The sequence below is a fragment of the Cajanus cajan genome, chromosome 5 (assembly GCF_000230855.2).
Source record: "Cajanus cajan strain Asha chromosome 5, NIPB_CcT2T_4, whole genome shotgun sequence".
In the NCBI taxonomy this organism is placed as follows: Eukaryota; Viridiplantae; Streptophyta; class Magnoliopsida; order Fabales; family Fabaceae; genus Cajanus; species Cajanus cajan.
The window spans coordinates 23,120,036-23,137,474 of record NC_138521.1 but is presented as its reverse complement, the minus strand read 5'-3'; the positions used below and the strand labels follow the sequence as shown (position 1 = coordinate 23,137,474).

The window sequence follows — 17,439 nt, the reverse complement described above, 5'->3', positions numbered from 1 at the left end:
TTTTATTTTATATTATTTTATTTTATTTTTTGATTGTATGAGATAAGTTTTCTAGTTCCTGTAAATTCCAGTTGAGGTAAACATGGACCTGTCTCAGGTAGAAGTTGTATTTAAGTGGGGAGATATCTAAACCAGTTAGTGAGGATAAGAGTTTTATGAGGTTAGCTTATTATTATTGGAGATTTATTGAAGGAATTTCTAAGATAGCATTGTCCTTAACTACGTTCACTAGGAGGAGCATTGTCTTTATGTGGGATAGTAAGTATGAGAGTAGTTCCAACTCTTAAGGCAAGATTGACTAGAGTTAATATTATTGGATTTTAGTAAGTCTTTTGTGGTATATAGTAGTACTTATAAGATGAATTTGGATGCATTGTTGATGCGAGAAGGAAAGGTAGTAGGTTATGTTTCTAGGCAATTGAAAATTCATGAGAGGAACTACCTTATCTATGAGTTAGTGGTTATGATATTACATTAAGATTTGGAGACACTACCTATATGATTCTAAGCTTGAGGTATTTAGTGATTGTTAGAGTCATAAATATCTTTTGACCAAAGGAGATAGTTGGAATTTCTTAAGGACTAGGATTTTAATCTCAGTTGCTATCTAGGTAAAGGCAATGTGGTGACAGATGCCTTGAGTAGGATGATCCTTCATCTATCATTTTGATGATTTAAAGGTTAAATTTGATTGAAGAGTTTAGAGATTTAAGCTTGATTTGTGAGCTTACCCTTAAAAGCATTGAATTGAGTATGTCGAAGGTGACTAGTGAATTAATGGATGAGATTAGAGAAGCCTAAGAGTTAGATCCTTTCTTAGTGAACTAAGTGGAGAGGATTGGTAAGGGTATAGATAGCCCTTTTCGAGTGGAAGTTGATGGTGTTTTGTGGTTTCAAGATAGAATCTATGTGCCTAATAATCCAAAATTAAGGAAGATGATCTTAGAAGAAGGCAATAAGAGTACTCTTAGTATTCACTTAGGAGCTATTAAGATGGATTAAGACCTTAGGAGGATGTATCAGAGTGGCGTAGCGGAAGCGTGGTGGTCTAAGATGAAGAGAGGAGTAGAGGAAGTTGTGGACTTGTGTGTAGTATTCCAAAAGTCTAAAGTGGAACATTAGAAAGTCTAAGGTGAAACATTAGAAACTCTAAGGTACGAGACATATCCATTTTTATTTGCTTTAGATAATTTCGGGGACGAAATTTTTAAAAGGAGGGGAGAATTGTAACACCCCGAATTTTTTTACTAATACTACGAATAATTATTATTTATTTTTGTATTTATAAAAATTATTTCCTTATAATTATTTTGATTAATTAAATGTGTTTGATTGAATTCGTAAAGGTTTATAATAATAATCATTTATGAAAATTATTTTGTATAATATTATTAATTATGATATTTTGTTATAATTATTATTTAAAGAAAATCATGTTTTAAATTGTATTGATGTTTTATTTTGATATATATATATATATGTTATTTATTTATTTATTAATTAGCAAACTTGGATTTTCATAGTTCTGGAACGGGCCGTTCCACTTTGGGAACGGGCCGTTCCGGATGTCGTTTTTAACAACATGTTATTAACTCAGAACGGGCCATTCCACCTTGGAACGGGCCGTTCCGAAAACCCCAGAACAGGTTGTTCTTGTTTTGGAACGGGCCATTCTGGGAGAGGCTTTTGTACATATTCTATGTGCCCAGAACGGGCCGTTTCGGATTTGGAACGGGCTGTTCTGGCCGCGGCCTGATGCCTATAAATAAAGCATTTTGTACTCTCTAAAACTCATTTTTTCATTTTCTTATCTTTTTCCTCCTTTCTCTCTGAAGACGAAGGGGAACCTAGAGGGGGCGACCAACAAGATTCGGCTCTGCTTATCGAGGTAAGGGGGAGTGAGAAACCTCGCTCTAGGTGTGGGATTGTATGCTGGGTAGTGGGATTGGTCCCCAATCCTGTGTTTGTTGTATGTCATATTTGTCTTGTATGTTCTAATTACATAACTAATATGCGTGTATGAATAAAAACTTTGTTTAGACTATGATTGTGGAATTTGGTACTTCTATAGGTTCCTATGGGAAACCCTAAGGGAGTGCATTGATGCTTGTATGAGTAAATTAATTGTGATAATAATTATATACGTGAATTGTCTTATTTTAAATGTTTATTGCATAAATTGGAACGCTCTATGGGTTCTTGAGAGAACCCTATGAACAGCAGGCAAAATAGGAATGTTTTCTGTTTTGCTATCTGATTGCTCTATTGTATTTCTTGTTGAATGTAATATATAAATATATGTTTAATTTATTAAATAAACAAGTTTTGATATGAATTAGAGTGCTCTGTGGGTTTCTACATATAAATGTTTTCTGTTTTACCTTCTGAGTTTTCTGTTGTGTTTCTTGATATTTCCTGAGCGTAAATATGTGTCTAATTTATTAAATAAACAAGTTTTGATATGAATTAGAGTGCTTTGTGGGTTCCTGTGGGAACCCTATGAGAAACAGACATATTTCTAATAGTTTCTGTTTTAGCTTCTGGTTGTTGTTGTATTCATTGTTGTATGAGATGTATGAATATATGTTTACTTTTGCAAATAGATGAGTTCTGATATGAATAAAAGTGCTCTGTGAAAATTGTGAATATGATGTGATAATGCGAATGTGATGATGAAATGTAATGATGAGATGTGATGATGAAATATAATGAGGAGATGTGATGATGAGATATGTTGAGACATGATAATGTGATATGGGAATGGGACATGAAAATGTGATATGTGTTAATGCATAGAGTCTTGTTTGAGATGCATCATTTGCATAAATGTTTTAAGGGTACGATATGGAATACACCGCCAGAGAAGGCCCCCTAGTGTAAAAGCTTTGGGGATTAGTCCTTGGGGATAGCTCGGTTTGGAAGTCCCAGTCTCTCCCATTGTGTGCATGGGATGTATCTTGCGCGGCTTAGCTATCCCGACGAGACTCTGGTAGTATATCCTTCTAGTGAGAGTGCGCAGAGGGTGTGACCCGACATATACTCCTAGACTACTCTTCGTGTATTGCTAGCGGCAATATGCCATGTGATGTTTTGCTAGCGCCACATGCATGATAATGTGAAGTCCGTGTCCATGCATGTGCATCCTTATTATTAAATGATGATAAATTACTATTTGTATGACTTGGATGATTGAGTGAACTATTGTTGTTGATTGATCTATGAGGTAACTGTATTGTTTGTGTTTGGCTATCCGGTGTGCGTTCCTACACCGTGATCCAGAGTGAGATGTTTCTCACTCCCTTCTTTTGTGTTGTTTCTCTTGTTTGATATACAGGTGATCATCAGCATGAGGCTGAAGATGTTGGTGATGAAGCTTAGGCTTCTATGTTGGATTTTGCTCTGATAGGACATGTGACATCGGGACATAGATAGGATTAGTTTAAAATGTTCTTATTAAATTATTTTGAAAAATTCAGTTTTATTTCTTTGTAATTTTACTGGCATGTTATTTGGATTAAGTTTATGAATGTGAACTCTTTACCCTTACGTGGTTGGAAATTTGTTTTTTATTGATAAAAAATTCTATTTTTTTATAATTACTGTATATGTATGTTGGGGTAGAGGGTGTCACATTTCCACTACAAAATAACTACTTTCCCTCTCACAAAACAAACTTCCATTTTTTTATTAATAAAGAAAAATATAAAATATAACAAACCTAATCTACATTCTATTTAATGAAAATTAATCCCTAAAAACTACTATTGGCACAATTTCTTTAGCTTTTTCTTAATTTATAAAATAATAAATATAAATATTGATCTTTATGATCTAAAAATTAATGTAAGTATGGTTTTAGTTGAAAAAAATCACATGTAGTTTTGTCATAATTTCTTAAATAGGTTATGGGATTATGAAAAATAAAATTTCAATGACAAAGATTGAAAATAATTATTATAAAAAATTAAACTAAAATTAAATTAAAATGTTTTGTGTAATTTAAATATGTATATAAGACAAAAAGTTAATTCATATATTTATGACTATGTTGCATTTTATTTTCGTATAATTACATAGAATATTATTAATAGTCAAAGTAAAAGTTAAAAAATAATTACTTAATATTATATTTAACATTAACAGACAAAATATAAATATAAAATTGCATAGCAAAGTAAGAATAAAAAAATATTTTAAATAGATAAATCTAGTTATCAAAATTACAAACCTAAATAAAATGCCCATCTAATGTAATATGTGAGATAACACGTAAAACCTAAAAAAGGAAAAATAAAAGTAAAAGATCAAGCCTTTTCTAAAATGGTGACCATGAAATTTGAAAGGTCTTGCACCCTGAAAAAAAAAAATTGTGAATGAGAATGAAAACTCTACCACCATCAAACAATTTATTTATAATAAAATATAAGTTGGATTTAAAATTAATTTATGTAATCAATATATGAAATAAATATAAAATTATAATCAATATACCTTATGCTATTTCAGAATCTTCATCTTCTTTGTTGTCATTTTCATCTGTCTCATATTCTTCTTGATCATCATTAATGTTAGTACCAGAATCACTTTTGATTGGTTCTTCTAACTCTATTAAATACTTATTTGATTCAACAATATCCAAATATAATTCATTGACATCATCCCTATTTAAAATCTCTTCATCTTGATTTGTTGATGGTACTTGTAATTGTCCTTGTGTATCACTTAACTCATTGTGTTGGTACGGTTCAAAGTCATCTTCTTTATATGGCAATGAAAAAAGATCTCTTGGCTTCACTTTAACCACAGTGTACCAATTTTTCTTGTCACTGTCTTTTTCATAATAAACTAGCCCAGCTTGAGAACCTAAGACAAATGGATCATTCTTGTAATACAATTTTGATATATCTAAACTAATAAATCCATATTCATCTTTCTTGTATCCTTTTCCTTGAATTCGACTATGACAAGAAGCTTCAAACCAATCACATTTAAATAATATAACAGATTTATTTTCTAAATACTTTATTTCCACAATATTCCTTATTATTCCATAATAATCTGCATCTCCGGTCAACTCATCTCCTTTCACTATCACACAACTGTTTTGGTTTTTAAAATTTTTCTCAGCATCTTTTGTATAAAATTTAAAACCATTAAGAATGTATCCATTATGATTAAGTACTCGAAAATCTGGTCCACTAGATAATGCAACTAGTTGCTTAGTAATTCTTGCATCATAGAGTTGTTGCAATTGCAAAACCTACAAAAATATTATTTAAAAGTTATAACTCATAAAAGTATATATCATTTCATTACAAATAATTTATTACCTCATTTTCAAACCATTCATGAAATTGATCTTTGTGCCTCTTGTCCACATTCCTATCATTTTCAACTCTCAACTTACTTATATGCTCCCTAAAAAATGTTAAAAATTATTTAAAAAGCATAAATTAATATAAATAGTAATTATATTTTAAATAGCACAATTTTAAAAAATAAAATAAAATCCTAACAACCAGGCATGGATCTATTTGTATGAGAGTGGGGGCAGTTGCCCCCACTAAAATTTTACTTTTTCCTATTTATATATATATATATATATATATATATATATTATATAATATATATATATTAATTTGAATTTTTTAAAAAATTGTTAAGTAATGATACATATTTGATAGAGATATGATTCTTGTTATAAAAATTATTTTTACAAATATTATAGACACAATATATGCTGATATATTGTTAAAAGGTGTAAATCTAAACTATAATGAAACTTTTTGTATGTAACTATATGTAACATTTCTTATAGTGATTATTTTTATATCTTATATGTTAAAATATATTAATATTTTATTTATATTTTATTCTATTGTGTAATTTCTTTCACTTTATGATAAAATTATCTTAATTTTTTTTTATTACTATATTTCATAATTTAGTTTATAAATATAGGTTATTTTTCAATTTTTATTTTAGTACTCTTTAACCCTTTTGATCTTGTATATGTATATTGTGTGTTGGTTGGAGATGATCCAAATTAAGAGGAATGAGAATAATTGTCACACAAAATTTTATTTATTTTTTACTTAAACATATTTAATAAAAAATAAATTTACTCCCATAAAAAAATAGGCGTTGTTCTCATAAAATATTTTTGTTGTAAATGAACATAAAAATTTAAAAGAGATACAAAAGAAAACAAATAGTAAATATATTATCTTTATCTTAATATTTTATACAATTTTGTTTGTATAATATTAAATAAGTCACTAAAAATTACAAAGTTACACTTAAATATGATATCATACAAAAAAAATTGTTACTTTATTTATGAGAAATTTTAATTTATAAAAAATGGGTATATTAAATTTTATCACAAAAATATATTTTTCTATGATACTATTATATTTTTTAATAAAAAAAATAAAATATTATATTGCCCCGACTTAAGAAATTTTCTAGATCCGTCACTGCTAGCAACTATCAATGTTATTGACATAAGATTCTTTTTTTAGTGACAGCAAATTGGTTGATATGACAAAACACCTTTTTAGATGTTAATGTTGTTGGCATTAGAGAGTATTTTTTCCAGCGATATTTAATGCGTTGATATTTAAAAACATCTTTTCGCAATAATTGTAGGTATTGTTGGCATAAAAAACGCATTTCCCAGCAACATTGAATGTGTTACATTTAAAAATATCTTTTCGCATTGATTGTAGACGTTGATGGTATAAAAGAACAAATTTTCCAGCGACACAGTTTTTGCAACGATATTGTTCTAGTTGACAAAAATAAAGTCTTATTGTAACAACATTTAAATATTGTTGGCAAATATTTATTTTTACCAACAACTCATTTATCGTTGTAAAAAAGTCACTGCGAATAATGTTATTTCTAGTAGTAATGAAATAATAAAAAATAAATAACTTTAAAAGATATGATTGGTTGTTAATGTAAAAAAACTTTACACTGACAGTGTAAAGATGATTAACTCGTAATATAAATATATTTTTAATGACTATTATATATTAGCCATTAATATTTTTATATATTAAATAGCGACAATTAAATTATTATCATTAAATAATTGTCGTTAATAATAAATTTTATTGTAGTGATTGGAAAGCTAAATTCAACTTTTTCGACCCGATGAAGGTTTTCAAATTCCTGAAATATCAGTTTCGACTTAACAAAAGAAGGTATTTCAACACATATGCGAAGTGGAAGAAGCAAGATCGTAGAAAAGGAGATGGATTTGACCCTAGCGTTAGGAGAACAGTTTGGCCAAGCTGATCACGAGGATGAAATTTACCACCTAGTACATTACATTGCATAATAGATTAAAAGTTACTTATTTTTAAATTATATATATATATATATATATATATAATTTTATATTAATTTAAGATGATTTGTTACTATATTTTATAATATAAAATTGATATAATATATATTTTAAAATATGATAACTTTGTTTTTAAATTATTGTTTAATTTTAATTAAATTTAATATAAACATATAAAATAATATGAATTTATAATTTAATTATTAGATCAATAAAATTTATATTTAATATAAAATTACTGAAAAGTGTAATAAAAAATTACATTAATATCATTTTAATCCCTCTCCCCTCCCCCTATGTGTGAGATTAGTTAAATATGTATTTTCGATCTATTCAATTTAATTTATGTATATTTTGCAGTTCTTATTTTATCAATGGTTGAATGACGTACTATCATTTGATTTGATTATTCCCTGAAGTTTTACATTTCATCTATTTTGTAGTCAAGTTCAATTAATTGCTTTAATATCAATTATTTAGTTTTAAGGTAATATAATTACTTATTATTTAAGGTAATGTACACATTAAAAAGTTATTAGTCACATATTAGTTATTATAAGAACAAAAAATAGTTTTTTCTTAGACTAAAACAATTTTTTAAAAGAGAAAGAGTATATAATTTTAATTTAATCAAATATGTAAGTAAACTACTAATAATAAGGATATTTTTGATAAAAAAAAATAATCAATGCTTCTTCAATTATATTTTAAAACGAATAAAATTTTGAAAAAAATTAAAATTAATAAAGTAATTAAGAAGTGTGATTTCATTTACATTTTTTTATTTCTAATTTTATATATATATATATATATATATATACTTGTTATTTCCAATTAATCCTTTCTATCTCTCATTGTTTTAATATTTAATCATTAAATTGATAATTTATTAACATTTTTCCATCTTGATAATGACAAATCACCAAATAATTGTGGGTCTTGGTGGGGAAGAGACTCTCATCCTAAATTTATAATGAATAATGAATTACTGGTGTTCGAGTTTTATTTAATTAATTAAGATTAAAAATTAAATATATGTGATTTTTAAAGTTGTTACATGATTACTTACTAATTTTAATCTGATAAACTATATATAATTGTGTTTTATTACTCTCACTCGCAAAATGAGACATATTCTCATTATACACACAATGATTGACGTTAAATTTTTAAGTTGCGTAAATAATATACATACATGAATGTGTAGTACAAAAAAAATATAAAATAGTATTATTAAAAATACAAATATACATCATAATAATCAATTTAATTAGAAATGTTAATGATTTTATCATGTTAAATACTATAATGAATTATTTTTATATTAATAACCAATCATTCAACTATTTATCTTGAAAATATTAATAACTAGTATACGTATTCGTGTAATACACAAGCACACAAAATTTGATTATGAAAATAAAAGTATTAATTTACTTCATTATTTATTTATTTACTACAACTGATATATAATGTATTATGAAAATAAAAGTAACTTATATAGGTTTGGAGACGTAGCTGATATATCATATTTTGAAAGTAAAATTAACTTTTATTTTAATGTTTCTATGAAATTGTGTTGCAATTTTAATGTACTTGTACTATCCGTACCGCGTAACCGAGCTCCGAGCTCAGCACCACATCGCAAACCGACCTCGGACGCGCATCGCATGGCATCAGCTCGGCATTTAAGTGAATCATAACCGATTCCCGAGGATCTCGCCCCAGACGAGGTCCGTTATCTAATCATATTACATCTTATCTCAGGCCCAAGGTCCAAAGCAACCCTAATTCACACTAACGTACGTGCATTACTTATACGAGATTCATACTCCCACAAACACTAACTTTAGCATCGGAGTCTCTTTTGCAGGTACCACCCCCATCTTGGAGCACCAGCGTACCAGCGAAGGAGGCTCACCAATCTTACTCGGAGGATCATCTCTACAGTAGATTTCCGGTAAGAACATTTGGCGCCCACCGTGGGGCCGATCAAGACAGTTCTTATCGGCCACGCTTATGGTTTTCACCAGAAGCCATAGCAGACGCGTAACAGACGACCTAGATCACACAACTAACATGAATAACGAAGCAACAGTGAGACAACTGATCGAGCAGGTCGAGTAGCTACGGCAGCAACACGCCGTAGATCTACAAAGTATGCGTGCCAAGCACGAAACTGACCTAGCCGCGATGCGTACTGCTAGTGAGGCTGACCTAGCGGCTCTGCACGCCGAAAACAAGAGGATTCGCGCTCAACCCCAGCGGAGGTATTCTGATCACCCCTCCAGCTCTCAACCCAATCCCGGCGGAGCAGTGCGAGCCGATTTAAACCAGGAAGCAGGATCAACTCCCCCACAGGGAGTGATCAGCACAATTGCAGGAGGCTTCGCAGGAGGGGGAGCCATCAGCTCGGCCCAGAAAAAACACCTGCGCAACGTCAACCGCGTACACTTCACCACCTCTGCTTCGCACCAGAGCTCGCAGACGATCACTTTCACCGACGACGACTATGCCAGGATCAATCCCAACCAGGACGATCCCATGGTCATAGCCGTAGCGCTAGCCAATTGGGAGGTTCACAAGACTCTAGTCGACCAAGGGAGCTCGGCCGATATCCTATATTGGCCAACATTCCTCAGGTTAGACGTCCCCCACTCTCTCATACAACCTCACACAGAGCCCCTAGTCGGTTTTGCAGGTAGGAGCGTTTACACTCGGGGATACGTGGACCTACTGACGGCTTTCGGAGCACCTCCGAATTCAAGGCGGGTCATGGTTCGGTACCTCCTCGTGGAAGCCGACACCTCCTATAACATCATCATCGGCAGGCCAACCATGAATCAGCTCGGGGCGGTAGTGTCCACCCCACACCTCACCATGAAATTCCCAGGGCATGATGGGAGGATTATCTCCGTCAGAGCAAACTAGAAGACAGCACGGCAATGCTACACCAAAAGCCTGAAAATCGCCTCACCTGGCGAACAGTGCAAGAACAACCTTACCACCGTGGTTCGCATCAACCACGAAGAAATCACCAACCTCGATCCAAGATCTGACGCTCGTGACGAGTGACCTACCCCCATTGACGAGCTCGATGACCTCCAGATCGGGAAACTCCCCAAGCAAACCACGAAGATCAGCAGACAGTTGACTCCAAAGTTGCGACAACAACTTGAAGCGAAAGTTCTCAAGAATGCCGACCTCTTCGCCTGGTCTAGCACTGACATGCCAGGCATAGACGCCGATTTCATCTGCCACAGGCTAGCAATACACAAGGAGGCAAAACCAGTCGCCCAGAGGAAAAGGAAGGTCGGCGGCGAAAGACGGGAAGCCATCGTCGCTGAAACACAGAAATTGCTCAACGTTGGCTTCATCCGTGAAGTCAAATACACCACATGGCTGGCGAACGTGGTCCTGGTAAAGAAGAACTCGGGGAAATGGCGCATGTGCGTCGACTATACCGACCTAAACAAAGCATGCCCCAAGGACTCATACCCTTTGCCGAGAATTGACAGGTTAGTCGACGGAGCCTCCGGACACGCCCTCCTCAGTTTCCTCGACGCCTACTCTGGGTACAACCAGATAATGATGTACCCACCCGATGAAGTGCATACGTCCTTCATCACCGACCACGCCAACTACTACTACCGGGTGATGCCCTTCGGCCTAAAAAACGCAGGGGCAACCTACCAGTAGCTGATGGATAAGGTTTTCCGACAACAGATCGGGAGAAACATGGAAGTTTACGTCGACGACATGGTAGTCAAAACTACCTCGGCGGTTGACCACGCTGCCGACCTTGCCAAAATATTTGCCCAGATCAGGAAGCATAACATGCGCCTCAACCCGGAGAAATGTGTCTTCGGTGTCCAGGGGGGTAAGTTCCTCGGCTTCATGATTACCAGCAGAGGAATCGAGGCCAACCCCGAGAAGTGCAAGGCCATCATCCAGATGCAAAGCCCACAAACGGTGAAAGAAGTCCAACGCTTGGCCGGACGGTTAGTCTCACTGTCCCGCTTCATTCCCAAACTCGCGAAAAAGGCAGGACCAATCTTCACCCTACTAAAAAAGCCAAAGGAATTCCTGTGGACAGATCAGTGCGAGGAAGCTTTCCAAAGCTTCAAAACCTTCCTCACAACTCCACCAATCCTACAGAGGCCGGATCACAACACCGACCTCCTCCTTTACTTGGTCGTAGCAGAGAACGCCATCAGCGCAGTTATCGTATAAGAACACCAAAAGGTACAGACACCCATCTACTTCATCAGTCGAGTCCTCCAAGACGCGGAAAGGAGATACCAAATGATCGAAAAGCTGGCATTAGCGCTTGTCACCGTAGCTCGGCGGCTCCGACCCTACTTCCAGAGCCACCAGGTGATAGTCAAAATCGACTATCCTGTCAAGCAAATTCTGCGAAAGCCTGAGCTCGCCGGGCGCATGATCGCCTGGTCGGTAGAACTATCCGAATTCGACATCCAGTACGAAGGCCGCGGACCCCTGAAGGCCCAATGCTTAGCCGACTTCGTAGCCGAGCTCACGCCAACTACTGCCGAGGAACCCCAGGTATATGGACTTTGCATGTTGACGGGTCCTCCAACTCTAAAGGCGGTGGTGTAGGCATCATTCTAGAAGGGCCAAACCAAGTCACCTTGGAGCAATCCCTCAAGTTTGGCTTCAAGGTGACCAATAACCAGGCGGAGTACGAGGCACTACTAGCAGGACTGAGGCTAGCCCGCGACCTCGGGGCTCGAAGAGTGAGTTGCAATAGTGACTCAAAACTCATGGTGGAGCAGCTCAGCGGGACGTACCAGGCAAAGGACACTCTGCTACAGCGGTATTTTCACGCTGCGTCCCACCAGATCTCGTATTTCGACGAATTCATCATAAAGCATGTGCCGCGAGAGCAAAACGCCCGAGCCGACTTCCTATCGAAGTTCGCCAGTACAAAAAGGCCTGGACAACACCGAACTATCATACAGGAAACCTTGCACTCACTTAGCCTAGACGACAAGGTCGTCAACGTCAGTGACAATGAAGACCTGGGATGGATTTCAGGCATCTGGGGCTACTTGAAAGAGGGAATCCTGCCCGAGGATAAAGACGAAGCTCGGAAGATAAGGATGAGATCGGCCAAGTTCTTCATCGTCGGAGATGAATTGTTCAAGCGTGGCGTCTCCTCTCCACTGCTCAAATGCCTGACTACGTCCCAGGCAGCCTATGTCATCAAGGAAATTCATCAGGGGATATGCGGCATGCATTCCGGGGCGCGTTCAATGGCAACCAGGATACTCCGAGCTGGCTATTACTGGCTCACTCTGAAGTCAGATTGCCAAAGCCACATCCAAAAATGTAAAGAATGCCATAAGTTCGGCAACGCACACCGACAACCACCCGAAACCCTCCACCACATGATGTCGGCATGGCCTTTCTCCCAGTGGGGAATGGACATCCTCGGGCCATTCCCCCCTGCGAAAGGCCAACTGAAATTCCTCTTGGTAGTAATCGACTACTTCACCAAGTGGATCGAAGCATGTCCACTCGCCAAAATCACCACCGAAAACGTGCGGAAGTTCACCTGGAAGAACATCGTCTGCAGGTTCGGAATCCTTCACGCCCTCGTCACTAACAACGGCCGACAGTTCATCGCACAGGAATTCGAGGACTTCCTCCGCGAGCTCGGAATCAAACACCTTTCGACCTCGGTGGAACACCCTCAGACCAACGGCCAGGTCGAAGCTGCCAACAAGGTCATCCTCCGGGAACTCAAAAAGTGACTAGAAGCGCCAAAGGGCAGTGGCCCGATGAACTCCCCAGCATCCTATGGGCATATCATTGCACCCCCCCAGTCAACCATACAAGAGACGCCTTATAGGCTGACCTACGGAGCTGACGCAATGATCCCAGTAGAAGTCGGTGAAATATCCCACAGACGTCAAGCCTTCAACGGCGAACATAATGCCCAAGAACTGGCAGCTGACCTCGACTTAGTGGACGAGCTTAGAGACGAAGCTCAAATCCACGAAGAAGCCTGCAAGCTCCGAGCTTCCCGAAGATACAACACCCGAGTAAAACCTCGCTCGTTCCGAGTAGGTGACTTGGTATGGCGATTACTAGGCGAAGCAAGAAAGGAAACGTCAGATGGGAAACTCGCACCCACTTGGGGTGGCCCCTTCCGAGTTACAGAAGACTTGGAAAATGGAGCATATAGACTGGAGGAACTCAGCGGCAAACCCATACCACGAACTTGGAATGCTACGCATCTCAAGTTTTATTTTAGTTGAACGTTGTATGAATGAGCCGTGCACTCTTTTCCCGCCTCAATCTTTTATCCCAAAAAACAGAAAGATGGGTTTTGACTGAGAGGGTTTTTAGCGAGGCACATTTACATAATCAATAAAATGACTCATTCCATCCAACTCACATCCTTTTCCCATAATTTTATGTTTAACCTCAAATGGAGGTCGAATTGGAACCTCGGTTTGCTAATGATAGACTATGGCCAAGGCCAAGGAATCCAAGAGGTGATATCATAAAAGAACCAAGAGGAATGGGATGATCTTCAAGACCTTTTCATATGTTTTGTACATAGTTTCTTTTGTATAGGTTATTTTTGCCTTTGTATTTGTAAGGCACTGTATTTCCCTTTTTAGTAGCTATTGTATATTGATTCTAGGGTAGGTTACTTGGACACTTTGATTCCATTTAACCTAACCTAGAAATACATTCTTTTCTTAGTTTTCTAGTAGGAGTGGCATTAGCAAATTAGAGAGTGTCCTTAGTAAGCTAGAGAGTGCTCCTAGCAATTTAGCCAAAGGTGGTCCTAGGCTAAATTTTTCATATTGGACTCATTTTACTCCTAATTTTTCATAGATTTGATTTAGCTAGGTTCCATTCCCATTGAATGAACCTAACTAAACCAAATTAACCATTTTCAAATCAAAAGGAGTAAATTAATTCCAAGAAGCCACCCACCTTAGAAGTGTGTTCACACTTGTGTTCACACTTGGACGAAATTCATGGAGTTTCTTAAGCTTGGAAGCTTGAAGCACAAGCTTCTCCTTGGCTAGCTTACCAAGCAAGCCAAGTGAGAAGCTTGCTCTCCAAGCCTCTTGACCTTGGACGGTTTATCTAGACTCAACCATGGTTCCTAGTGAACCATGGTCAAGACTAGCTTGCTCTCTAAGTTTCCTACTCCTATAAACTTGTAATTCTTTGATTGTAAAACACTTTTGACCAATTTGAGAAATGAAATCTGAATTTTCTCTCTAAATCAAGAGTCACAAAAACCGAAGAGAACTTTCTCTCCTAAGTTCTCTCCAAAGGTGCTTCAACCTTACCTTGGTTCCTTAAGCTTCTACCTCAAGCTAAGGAGTAACCGAGCCACTTCAAGGCTTCTTCTCCATTGAAGCACACTTCAAGGAGCTTAAAAGAGTCATTGGAGTCTTAACCTCAATAGCATTCACGGTCCTAAGCATGGAGCAAGTGAAGGAATCATCAATCTCCTCACCTAGTTCCATCATTTTTGGTATCTAGAGCCTAGTGCTCTTGAGATTTTTGTTTCTAACTTTTCTTACTTGAATCCGTGTTGTCTATTCTTCCTTTTCTATGTCTTAAAATTGTGTTTGCTGCATGGATCTAGTTCTAATACAAGTTTTGATGGATCCTATATGTCAAGTATGAAGTAAATGATTCATGTTTGCTTGTTCCTATTCTTATGAATCATTTTCGGTTTTGTGCTTTTAGGTACCCTTGAACTTGTGCATTTTTGTATTTGCTTGAGTCTTCTCCATTCATTCACATGTGTCCGTGATTGGACAACATACTTTGAGTTAGATTTTGTTTTTTGAATCATATGTTTTGTCTAGAGTCATGTGTAGTCCTTTGAATGTCATTGATTCCTAGACTAGCTTGTTTTGACCTAGTTTTTGTGTTGTGTTGATTGAGTCCGAAATTTTTGTGTATTTTTTCTTATTGAATCTGTACCTCACCATATGTGCTTTTGTTTTACATGATTGAGTTCTTAATTTGCTATTAGTCCTAGCAAATTTCTTAGAGTTAGGTTTCTATTATGTCTTGTTAAAAGTTTTGTCAAAAAAATTCATAAACACTAATTCCTCTTAGGTTTTCCTTGAGTATGTTGTGTGGCTGAGACTTATTGAAATTTTTTGAACATTAAAACAGAACCAAAACAGAGGTGTGAGTGTCTTAAATGCATTAGAAAAACAAGAGAAAGAGTGCTTAAAAATTTGACAAAAAAATAGTACAAAATTGTGTAGCACTAATTGAAAATTGCATGTGAACACCTCTTGTTTTGTGTCAAATTTTTTGCTGCAGTTTTTCTACCTTAAAACCGAGACTCCTAAGTGATCAAAAGGCATTCAAAACTCCTGAACATTGAATGAAAAATAAGAGAAAAATATTTTGCTAAAAAGAAAAGAAAGAAAAAGCAAAAGAAAAAGCCAAAAGGAGTGAAAATTTTGCTTAAATTGCTCTCGGTTTTGATGAATTTTTGCTTACATTTTTAGTTGGTTCAGCCACCTATTTGTGTCTTGTTTTTGTTCATAATCTTAGCTTTTAATTTTGTAATCCATTCTAGTGCCTTTCCTAGGTTACTCTTGTGTGTACTAGCTTCCAAATTTGCCTTAATTTTTGCTTGTCAATTTGTGGAACTCTTTCTAGTCTTGTCTCATTTTCTTCTACCACTTGGTGTAGCCATTCTAAATTGTTCATTTTCAGTTTTAGCACTAATATTCAGTCTTGAAGGTGGTTGAGTGCTTCTTGAAAGGTGTAGGAGGCCAAGGCAAAGGACATCCACTTGAAGGCTTTGGTGGTTGCTTAGGGAGTTTGTTCTCTCTTGGTGGCTAGGCTCTTGGAAACACCTAGAAGTGACTAACATCAAAGTTGCTTCTAAAGAGAGGAGTGAAACACCTTGTGAGGCTGCAATTGGTGGCTGATTTGGAGCAAGAAGAAGTTATACCATTTGTAAAAAAAAATTTTGTGAAAATTAGAGACTAATTTAGTGACGGAATTTTTGGTTCCAAAACTAGTTTTCCTCACAAAATCCGTTGCTAAATTTGTTTCTAAATTAGTGGCAATTTGTTTTCTTTGAAATTAAAGTACAGCCACTAAATTCATTTGATTGTGAATTTACATTTCATTTGGAGTGTGAATTTGCATTTCATTTGAAGAAAATTTGAATTTCATTTTCTTGTAATTTTTAATTTCCAAATTTTTTGTACAAGGTCTTTATTAAGGAGTGTCTTTGAGTGCCTTTGGTGTATCTCCATCTCTCCTTAAGAACTCTTAATAGATAATCACGTGTAGTACTTGTGAGAGTGGTCCTTGAAGGTCTTTGGTGCCTTTCAAGCTCTCACTTAGGTTTAATTGCTTTCAACGTCTAGTTTAAGTTTTCAAGCAATTTATGTTTTAAGCAATTTATGTTTTCAGTCATTTAAGTTTTCAAGCAATTTAAGTTTTCTTGCTCTTTATGTTTTCAAGCATCTTATAAATTGTACACATAGGCACTTGCTTGTTATTTTTCCTTTAAGAAAAGTTCTTTGTGAAAATTGTTTTGTGCAAGACAAAAGTACAAGGGGGTTTAGAGATTTTTACTTGAAGAGGCTTGGTTATTAAGTGGCTCTTTAGTAGCTCACCTCCCTCCAAAGTTCAATTCGTACTCTTAGACCTCTAAGTGCCAAGTCTAAAGCACTCCAAAACCTTATTTTCATAAAAACTATTTTTGTGTGAAAAATATCTCTTGAATTAAAATGTCTCAAAATTCCTCCAATAGTGAAAGTGATGGCTCTCCAAAAAGTCTTTCTTATATCACTAAAGAGCTTAAATCACTTAAACTATGGAAAAAGCAAGAATCCATTGAAAGAGAGAAGGAAAGAATTGAAAGAGAAGGACATCTTGCTTATCTTGAGGAAGAGTTGAGAATTTTAAAGCAAGAGGAAGAAAAATTGAAAGAAGATATGAGAAAACATAGGAAAAAGAGTAGGAGTTCACATTCACAATACACATCTCCTAATGAAAGCCTTAATGTAGGTAACCATTATCAACCTCCCCCAAGAAGAACT

General features: G+C 35.6%; 2 protein-coding genes across 2 annotated transcripts; both read left to right on the top strand.

Annotated features, from left to right (window-relative positions):
• Nucleotides 1-9,550: 9,550 nt before the first annotated feature.
• Nucleotides 9,551-13,134, top strand: LOC145957910 (uncharacterized). The gene is made up of 7 exons (XM_083074338.1): nt 9,551-9,934; nt 10,466-10,777; nt 11,084-11,358; nt 11,454-11,734; nt 11,966-12,114; nt 12,220-12,680; nt 12,957-13,134. Exons 1-7 carry the CDS (start codon nt 9,551-9,553, stop codon nt 13,132-13,134), a joined length of 2,040 nt encoding a protein of 679 aa, XP_082930464.1.
• A 27-nt stretch (nt 13,135-13,161) lies between these two features.
• On the top strand, nt 13,162-13,641 carry LOC145957909 (uncharacterized). The gene has a single exon (XM_083074337.1). It carries the CDS (start codon nt 13,162-13,164, stop codon nt 13,639-13,641), a length of 480 nt encoding a protein of 159 aa, XP_082930463.1.
• Nucleotides 13,642-17,439: the final 3,798 nt, after the last annotated feature.